This window comes from Gekko japonicus, unplaced genomic scaffold (assembly GCF_001447785.1).
Source record: "Gekko japonicus isolate JY-2015 unplaced genomic scaffold, Gekko_japonicus_V1.1 scaffold737, whole genome shotgun sequence".
Taxonomy (NCBI): domain Eukaryota; kingdom Metazoa; phylum Chordata; class Lepidosauria; order Squamata; family Gekkonidae; genus Gekko; species Gekko japonicus.
This window is the reverse complement of record NW_015173695.1, coordinates 422680-433115: the sequence shown is the minus strand read 5'-3', so window position 1 is coordinate 433115 and position 10436 is coordinate 422680. Positions and strand designations below refer to the sequence as shown.

Below are 10436 nucleotides of genomic sequence, written 5' to 3'. Positions count from 1 at the left end.
AAAAAAAAAAAGTTCATGAGTTTTCAGTATGCGGATTGAAAACTTCATTTCCCTGTTGAGAGTTCCAGCACCTCTCCCCCCCCCCCCAAAAAAAAGTCTTGGAATTCTTATCTCACCCGTCCTCCAGGGAACTTAAGAGCAACTCACGTTGCCCCCTCCCACTTCCTACCATCCTCATTCCCATCCTGTACTCCAAAACCTGCCCTGTCAATCAACGTGATATTTTCTGTCTCGTGTTGGGGGAGGGGGCAAGACTCTGCTATTGTGTGATTTCCTTAATTGGGAAATTAATGTCTTCCATTTGACCGATCATCTCACAACTCAAGTGGTTAAGACGCTGAACTGCAGGTTGTGAAAGGTCAGTAGTTCAGCAGTTCAAGACCCGAGTGTGCCGCATGACGGAGTGAGCTCCCGTCTCTAGGTCCAGCTCCTGCCAACCTAGCAGTTCGAAAGCAAGAAATTGCAAGTAGAGAAATAGGGACCACTTCGGTGGGAAGGTAACAGCATTCCGTGCGCCTTGGTGTTTAGTCATGCCGGCCACATGATCACGGAAACGTCTTCGGACAGCGCTGGCTCTTCGGCTTTGAAACGGAGATGAGCACTGCAACCCTAGAGTCAGATTCGACTGGCTTTCGAGCAAGGGAACCTTTACCTTTACAACACACCCGTGCTTTCATTTCAAGTGTACACAGCTTAATTTCAAAGTGACCCCAACCTACTTTATTTCTAGTCTAAATGAAAAAGATCAACACAATATACTGATTACAAGTGTTTCAGATTTATGAGGAGCAGTACCACACCACAAGCACATTTCCTGGACCAAGTAGGATTGCCAGCCCCCACTTGGGAAATACCTGGAGATTCAGGGGGTAGAGCCTGGAGAGGACAAAGTTTGGGGAGGGGAAGGAGCTCAGCAGGGATGTGGTGCCATAGAGCCCACCCTCCACAGCAGCCATTTTATCCAGGGGAACTAGGGTTGCCAACTCTGTCTTCGCCAGGAGCGGGGGGCTCCTGGTCGGCGTTGGGTGTGTGTGTGCGTGCTTCACACACACGCGCGCCGCATGCGCATCACCCGGAAGTGACGTGGGCACGCTGGGGGCGGGGCCACGGCCATACAAGGGAAAACCATAGAGTTTTCCCTTGGATGGCCGTGTTCCCCCCCCAGCGTGCCCATGTCACTTGCTAGTGACGCACACGCCGGGGGTGGGGTTCCCCCGAGCCCCGATTCCACCGCGTCGGAAATCGGGGCTTCAAAGCGGGGAATTCCCCGCCCCCCGCCCACATTTGGCAGCCCTAAGGGGAACTAGGGCTGCCAGATTCCCGGGGGGGGGGTTGCCCACTTTCAGGCCCCCAGATCCGCCAGCCCGGATTCAGCCTACAGGGGGAGCCCCACCCCCAAAGTGCCCAGTGTGTGGCAATGCACCCAGCGCAATGATGTCACCTGGAGCTGACGTCATTGCGCAGGGCACGTTGCGGGGGGGGGGGGTAAATCATTTAAGGAAAAACCATAGAGTTTTTCCTTAAATGGTAGAACATCCCGTGCAACGTGCCGTGCGCGATGACATCACCTCTGAGTGACATCATAGCGGTCTGCGTACTTTGTGTGCACACCGAAGAGATCCCAGGGAAAGACCAGGACCCCTCCGCGCCAGTATGCCAGTAAGACCTGGCAACCCTAAGGGGAACTGATCTCTGCAGTCTGGATAACAGCTGTAATTCTGGGAGACTCCAGGGTCAAGATTCATGAGGATGGCTTCTTTCTTATTCCAATCTGGGGACAGTTCTGGTAACATTTCAGTACATGAAAATTATCCAAATTCTGGTGCTCAACAAAGCTGTCTTTGATTTTCAACTTCAGGACTAAGTAGGTGGTGACCAGAAAGAGGGATTTTTAGGAGAGATCTTCTGGAAGTCATTTTTGTAAATGGGTTAGAACGAAGGTTTCTATGTCCCTTCTGGCTGCTGGCAGGGGATGGGAGGGTAGGGTTGCCAGATCCAGGTTGGGAAACTCCTGGATATTTGGGGGTGGAGTCTGGGGAGGTCAGGGACCTCTGTGAGGTACAATGCCATTCGGTCCACCCTCCAAAGCTTCCATTTTAACTGGAGGAACTGATCTCTGAAGTCTGGCAGCCCTGCAAAAACTGTAGCAGATCTCTTTAAAACAATGACTTTTCCTCCTTTCACCATGCAAAGGGAAAGAACTCATTACTTAAATGCTATAAACAAACCCCAAAGGAAGCTAGCCCACCCTGCTCATTTCAAGGCATCTTCAGTTCTCTGCACATAACATTAATTGACATTAATTCAAAATCATATTGGTTACAAGCCCTCCAGGCTAGGAACCATTTCACAAAGAGATGCAAATGTTGTTCAACCCAGAAAAAGTTTGGAAGTGATTAGTATACAAAAGGAAGCAAAACCTCTCTTTCCAAAGGGACCACAGAGGTCCCCATTGCTCATTTGAGGGCACTGAAGTAACAGCGGCTTATATGACAAGCAAAAAAAAAAGATTGCTTTCTTTTTTAAAGTTTTATAGTTGAGGATTTCAGAAAACCTTTCTTGCATTTTGCACTGCTCCTTAAAAGGCAATTATTACACATTACTGTTCCAAGAGGAATCTGAAAAACCTGGCTCACCACCACTATAGCCAGCATGCAAAAAATCAGTCAGAGTCATTTGCGGGATCAGCATTTCAAATCATCATTTTTTCAAAAAAAAGCGCCAATGCATTCCCATCTGCTAGGCTACCGGAGCTCAAGTTGTCATTCTATACCAAAACAGCCATGCTTGCTGCAGACAATAACGAACAAAGGCCTTTTATGTGCAACTTCGGCAAGCTCGCATGCGGAATTTGAATAGTTCACGTGACTTGGACAAATCATAGTGGCCTTACATGGTGGCTGTACCGCCTGTAAAAACTAGCCTGCAATAAACACAGTCTTCCTGGTGCTGACGAATGCAAGGACGCAGCCACAAGTAAGTGCCTGGATGTTAATTCCATGTTGCATAGAATGTGGCCACAGAGCTTTTAAAAAAAGAAAATTATAGCTCTTATGCCTGTAATGGTAGGATAGAAAGTCTTCAACCAATTGCTAGTGAAACCTTAGAGGTACACTGCTTAGAGATGCCAGCCCTCCAGGTGGGTCCTGGAGAGTGCATGGAATTACAATGGATCTCTAGATTTCAGTTCCCCTAGAGAAAATGGCTGCTTTGACGTGTGGATTATATTTATTCCTTTATTTATTGGATTTATAGCCTGCCCTCCCCTGTACAACAGGGCTCAGGGCGTGTAACAATAGTATCCATAATACAATATCTATAAAACTAATTGAAACAATTTTTACCCTAATATTAACAGTAACAGATGGCATCTAAAAAGAGCACAGCCTGGTGGCCCCCTATCCACGGGGGACAGTAAAATATCTTACCACTAATCATATGGAAGAATAATAGAAACAGAATGGGTGGAGGGGGAGAAGGCAATCTAGGATGGCGACCGTCGCTACCTCTGCCATAAGCCTGGCAAAACATCTCTGTTTTGCAGACTCTACGGAACTGCACTAGTCCCACAGGGTCTGGAACTCTCTCAGCAGAGTGTCCCACCAGATTGGAACCAGGTTCTGGTCAAGGACAGCTGAATATTTTTCAGGCCAGGGATCACCAGAAAGTTGTTGCCTCTTGAGCAATTTCCTTTAACTGATGTCTGTTACCTTCCCTGCATGATTTTAGGCCTTCTGGTGGAACCTGAACCCATGTCTCCAAGATACATGTACTGGATTGCATTGGCTCCATGGGTGGAGAATTATTATTCTTTACAGGAATCATTGCCACAATAATGATCACATGGTTATCTATTTTTCCTAAAGTTAGCCCCCCAAAATTTCTTTCAACTGTACTTACAGAGTAACTAAGCTATGGTATAAATTACCCTTTGGATCAAGTATCCCTGTTCATTCTTTGTGCAACTCAAGGTCCTGTTTCTGAATGGCAAACCTTTATTAAATCAATTTACGGAGTCAGACCAAGCATCTAAAATTCCCAGACTCATGAAGGGCAGGCTTCATAACATAAGCTAACAAAAACCATTTTAGGTTACAGCATTCCCCCGGATCTTGGAGATAAGGTAACAAAAGACATCTTGTATTCAAACACTGGAACTTTTCTTGAATAAATAAACTCAATATTACCTACCAGTGGAACCCAATACGTGTACAGGGCACCAAGCCTCATTTCAGGAACAAATTGAGAACAGGCCAGAAACAAGAAGTAGAGATTGAAGAAATATTTAAACTGGTTGAACAGCACCTAAAGAAAAGAAAAGAAAAGAAAGAGGCAGAGTGGGTGAAAGACAGAATCCAAAAACAAATGCCATGTGGTACCTTTTCCAGGATCAAAACAACACAACACATCATGAAAGCTTTTAAAGTTCTACAGAACTCTTCATCAGACTGGGTTAAACAAAAGAAACGAGGGGAAGGGGGAAAAGATAAAGATTCAAGTTTAAAGTAATAGGTTTGCATCCTGTGTTCAATAGTCAAGCAGTCTTTAGAGACTCTTACAACAAGAGTTGTCAGGTTCCCCCTGGCCACTGGTGGGGGATGGGGGGGGGTACGAGTGCCAGATTCAGGTTGGGAAACTTCAAGAGATTTGAGGATGGAGCCTGGGGAGGACAGAGACCTCAGTGGGGGACAATGCCATAGACTCCACCCTCCAAAAAGCATCCCTTTTCTCCAGGGGAGCTGATCTCTGCAGTCTGGAGATCAGATGTCATTCCAGGGGAATCCCCAGGTCCCCCCTGGAGGTTGGCATCCCTACTTGCAGTAGACCATTTATATTTAACATAGTAAATGGGAACATAAGGATTCTAGAAGGATATCCAAGGGAGTTCTTATAAGGGGGGATATGTCAATTTAGATGAGCCACAGTGAGAGTAAGATTTTCTTCAGCTGCAGAAACAAGGGGAGGAGGGTGCTCGTCACCAGTTTCCCCTCTCGTTACAGAACTCCATTAGGGCTGCCAGGTCTGGATTGGGAAGTTCCTGGAAGTTTGGGAGGTGGAGCCTGGGGAGGACAGCCTTTGGGGAAGGGAAGGACCTCAGTGGTGTATAATGCCATAGAGTCCACCTTCCAAAGCAGCCCTTTACTCCAGGGAAGCGATCTCTATAACCTGGAGACCAGTTATAATTCCAGGACTGGCAAGCCTACCCTCCATGGTGTATACTGGATCCTGTCAGATCTTGGAAGCTAAGCAGGATTGGCCCTGGCTAGTATAAGGAATACCAGGGTCATGACACGGAGGCAGGCAATGGCAAACCACCTCTGAATGCCTCTTGCCTTGAAAACCCCATCAGGAGTCGCCATAAATCAGCTGTGACCTGATGGCGCTTTCCACCGCCTACCAAGTTCACCATCCAGCCTGCCTGTATACCTATTATTTCATATTATCAGCTCTGCATTTGATTTTTCTGAAGAAAAAAATAACATGTTCATGTGCTCCAGTGTGAGTCTTGGGTGCAGATTATTAAGAGTAAGGCTAACATTGGAAAACACACATCCTGCAGGTGCAGATGATCGTGGAGTGCACAGATAACTCCCCTCTGCCAGTTTTGCAAAGCCTGTGAAATGTTCACAGCAATATAAAAATGATAAACTAATCCTGATTGTATCAATGTTTAATGTTTTACACTCCTAGCTGTGCAGGACTTTAAAGATCAAGATGGGTAGCTGTGTTAGTCTGTCTGTAGCATTAGAAAATAGCAGGAGTCCAGTAGCACCTTAAAAACTCACAAAATTTGAGGCACTACTCACTTCCTCAGATACTTTCTAGCTGTATCTGACGAACACAGCAGTGACTCACGAAAGTTCATACCCTGCCACAATTTTTTTTAGTCCTTAAAGTGCTAACCAGCACCTTCAGTTTGCACTTTTAACTTCATGATATGTGTCTACCTGTAGACTTTTATCAGGAGTCACAGTAGTGTAATCCCACCATCACATACAGAGTTAATTGTATTCCTTCTAAGTTAAACATGAGTTTTTATGGAAACTGGGAGGGGCAGTTTTTACAAGCAAACATTGTAGGCTTTCTCAGGCAACAGTGTTCAATGGATGCATGATATTGCCTGAAAAAAGCAGCAACAGACATACACACGCAAACACAGATGGAGACAGGGATGCAGAAAAGGATAACCCAAATCAATACCACAAGATCTTAAAAAACCAAGGCACTGGAAGAGGTTGCACTTTTTGTAAACCCATTCATCAGTTTGCATTTTAACAGGACATGAAAATTTAGGGCTCAGCTACATAGGGCTGCCAAGTGGGGGCGGGGGGCAGGGAAACCCCCGCTTTGGAAGCCCGATTTCCGCCATGGTGGAATCGGGCCCTGGGGGGGACCCCGCCCCGGCGTGTGCGTCACCAGGAAGTTACGTGGGCACGCCGGGCACACCGCCCCCAGCCTGCCTGGCGTCCTTCCGTCACTTCCGTGTGACGTGCGTCAAGTCCCAACGGGAGTTTCCAGAACTAAATGCCCGCTTCTCCTTGCATGAAGTCTTCCAAAAAGGGGGACAGCTTTCTTAATAGTTGTATGGATGCTTTTTTTTGCCGGTCCTACAAAAGACACATTATGCAGCTAACATTCATGGACGGAGTACTCCTGTCATTCTCAAAGCAAAGGACCGGCTTGACTTTTAAAACACTGATTGAAAATGGGCTGGTAGTTATCAATCTGTATGTACTGAATGTTATTGCATTTTGAATGTAATGAATATTTATACCTGACTAGGATGAAATAATGATACACTATGCACTTTACTAAATGATGATTATAAATAGAACACATTCGTTTGTTATAAGGTTTTTGCAGTGTATATTTATTTGTTGCTAGAGCCTCCAGGTGGGGCCTGGAGATCCCCCGCTTTTACAACTGACCTCCAGCTGAAAGAGATCAGCTCCCCTGGAGAAAATGGCTGCTTTGAAGGCAGGGCTGGCCCGAGGTTTTTTTGCACCCTAGGCGGGGCTACCTTCTGGTGCCCCCCGCGCACCCAATTATGGGGTTGCCAACCTCAAGGCGGAGCCTGGAGAGAAGGAAGTCCTACTTCTCTCCCCCTTTAGGCGAGCGAGGAGGAAGCGGCGAGGTTTCCAGGCACCCAAACCAAAACACCCCACATTTGGATTTACAAAAGCCGACCCCGGGTGGAGGGGGAAGGCGAGGTGGCCACATGGCTGGGAGCAGCAATAGCATGCAGGCTTTTGGTGGGGGGGGGGAGGCACAGTTTGACACCCCATCCAGGGCCCAGCGCTCTAGGCGAATGCCTAGTTCATCTAGTGGGTGAGCCGGCCCTGTTTGAAGGGTGGACTCTATGGCATTGGACCATGCTGAGGCCCCTCCCCTCCCCTCCCCAAACCTCACCCTCTCCTGGATCCACCCCCAAAGTCTTCAGGTATTTTCCAACCCAGACCTGGCAACCCTATTTTTCCTCAACTATAGCTCCTTTCCTTTGCATGATGAGAACTGATGCAACAATAGCCATATATAGAGAAGAGAGAATAAAGAAAAGCATAGCAAAGACAAACAGAATGTTACATTAAATGTCTAACAGGTGAGCAAAGAAAATGGCTTGGTAAGAGATCTTCAAGATGACATACCCCTGGTAAAAAAGTAAAGAAGTTGTATTTTTGGTTGTTGATCACATTGCGTGGGTATCGCTGCTCTCTCTTCTCTGGGTGGCCAAGCCAAACGGTTCGAGGCCTTGGGTCTCCTCTTCCGCAACATCGTAAGCAATCGCAACACCTGTAGAAAGGCCAGAGTTTTAAAATATTTTATTAAAGCACAGAACAACTTCATTCTATTTCTTCCCATTAAAGGTTTTATCCTTTTGTATGAAGCAAGAGGAAGCTTTCCATTTGACCACAGTTCAAAACCGAGAACTTGCAACACTAACCGCAAACACAACGGCTTGATCTGCCTCACCCTTTCTCTATTTAAATGGCCTGCTTTTCGAGAAACAAGAGAGTATCACACAGTATCTTGTGGAGGGCATTCCTAACATACTGGTACTGCCAAACCAGGCAGAGGGTGGAAAATATCAGGCCACACAGCAATTATGAGCTATTCACAAGCTTTTGTTAAATGAATGTAACATTTTAAAAAGAGGTCAAGCAAATAGGTTTATCAGGTGCCCAGTAACGGTGGGCAAACTCCTGGTAATTGCTGCTGATGCCAACCAAAACTCATCTGGTTGGCAGGCCAAAGTAGAATCATAGAACTATAAAGTTGGAAGGTATCTCCAGGGTCATCTAGTCCAACCCCCTGCACAATGCAGGAAATTCACAAATACCTCCCCCCCACACACACCCAGTGACTGCTGTTCCACACCCAAAAGATGACAAAAAACCCTCCAGGATCTCCAGCCAAACTGGCCTGGAGAAAAACTGCTTACCGACCCTAAAGTGGTGATCAGCATTTCCCTAGGCGTATAAGAAAGAGCCACAAGAACTTTATTTATGCCAGCAAAATTGGGTGGGGGGGATCTTTGTTGCCGTGCGATGGCTTCACTGCCAGTATAACCTAGAAGCGCTGGCTTTGCACTGGGGTCCATAGAGTTTTGGGGAGAGTGCTAGAGTGTTGGCAGTAAGTACTGCCTCCCCACATCTTAAGAACATGAGAGAAGTCAATGTTGGATCAGGCCAACAGCCCATCCAGTCCAATACTCTTGTCACACAGTGGCCAAAAACCACTGGTTGCCAGGCTATGGCAAAGTATGCTTCCAGTCCAGACAGAAGATTGATTCCAAAATTAGGAGCTATAAAACCAGAAATAACCAACACTGTCTAACATCCATGACTCCCATGGTTTTTCCCACCCTCCAATAGCTAGCCCATGTTTGAGGGTAGCAATTTCAGTAAAATATTTTTAAATTTTTATTTTATTTACTTTATACCCTTGCTTTTCTCTACTATGGGAATCCAGAGTGGCTCACACCATTCTACGCTCCTTTGTTTTATCCTCACAACAACCCTGTGAGTAGGGTTGCCAAGAGCGGCGTTGCACCGCAGTGGGGGACCACCCGGAAGTGACGATGCCGGGCATGCCGGGGGTGGGGCCACGACCATCCGAGGGAAAATCATAGAGTTTTCCCTCGGATGACCATGGCCCCGCCCCCAGTGTGCCCGGCGTGGTCGCATCACGTCTGGTTGACGCGCACGTCGGGGGGGGGCTCCCCCCGGGGCCCGATCCAGTGGCGGTGGGGAATGGGCCACTGGGGCAGGGGTTTCCCCGCCCCCCGAGGGGACTCGGCAAGCCTACCTGCAAGGCAGGAGAGGCTGAGAGTGTGTGACTGGCCCAAGCAAGTTTCCATGGCCGGGTGGGGATTCAAACCTGGTCCTCCCACTTCCTCGTCTGCCAGCATAAACACCACACCACAGCACACCACTAACAGCCCATACAAAGTACACATTTCTTTCATTAACATAAGATTTGTATGCTGCCTTTCCACCAAATTACATTTGAAAGAAATGACAAAAGTACAGTCCAGGGTGTGACTCCCATACCTTTTGCTGTACAACGGAGAGAGTTTTGACAATGACAGCTCTTCCCATTTCTGTACCACTGAGTCATGCCTAGTTGCACAAGTCAGCACTCCTTCTCCCATGCATCTTTTAAAGGAACTGGAGCCTGTCAGTATGTGCACCTGGCTACCTTACATGAACATTAGGCATCACACACATCTGCATGTACCAGTACGCCACTCCCTTCCAGCTCCCAATAGATTTGTGATGAGGCCCAGATGCCTGAACTCCTAAGCCTACAAATAGTGCCAGGCATTCTCTGTGGATGCCAAGTTCCCCGATCCCCAGACTCAAAAGAAAGAACCAGGGCCTCTGTCTTCCCTTGATTTTCCTGATGCACTGGAAAACACAACCCTTAATGAACTCTGTCCTACACATCCATTTTAGGACTGTCAAGTTCAGGTTGGGAAATTCCTGGAGACTTTGGCGTAGCGTTGCCAACCTGCATCATTCTAAAGAGAGACTTGTACTTTCAAGGACTATTAGGTCACTGTTCAACTGCTGTAGATGTTATTCATGAATGGTGGCAAAACCAGTTGTGTGTACTGGGTATAGTTGTAATTAGAGTTGTATAGGAAGACGGAAGTCTCTAGTGTGATCTGTACAGAGTGACAGATTATTCTGTTTATTTGTTTGCACAACCTCCAGGTGGTGGCTGGAGATCTCCTGGGATTACGACTGATCTCCAGCCAAGAGGGATCAGTTCAATTGGAGAAAATGGCCTCTTGGGAAGGTGGACTCTATGGCATTATGCCCCACTGAAGTCCCTCCCCTCCCCAAACCCCGCCCTCCTCAGGCTCCACCCCTAAAATCTCCAGTTATTTCCCAACTTGGAGCTGGCAATCCTATTTGGGAGTGATGTTTGGG

At 47.2% G+C, this 10436-nt stretch overlaps 1 protein-coding gene across 1 annotated transcript in view; it reads right to left on the bottom strand.

Moving 5' to 3' along the window:
* Positions 1 to 10436, bottom strand: part of ATP9A (ATPase, class II, type 9A) — a 152781-nt gene that overhangs the window by 86717 nt on the left and 55628 nt on the right. The window contains exons 3-4 of the mRNA XM_015423186.1: positions 7647 to 7791; positions 4192 to 4305 (exon numbers count right to left, since the gene is read on the bottom strand). Coding sequence (XP_015278672.1) covers positions 4192 to 4305; positions 7647 to 7791 — 259 coding nt within the window. The remainder of the gene's footprint in view (positions 1 to 4191; positions 4306 to 7646; positions 7792 to 10436) is intronic.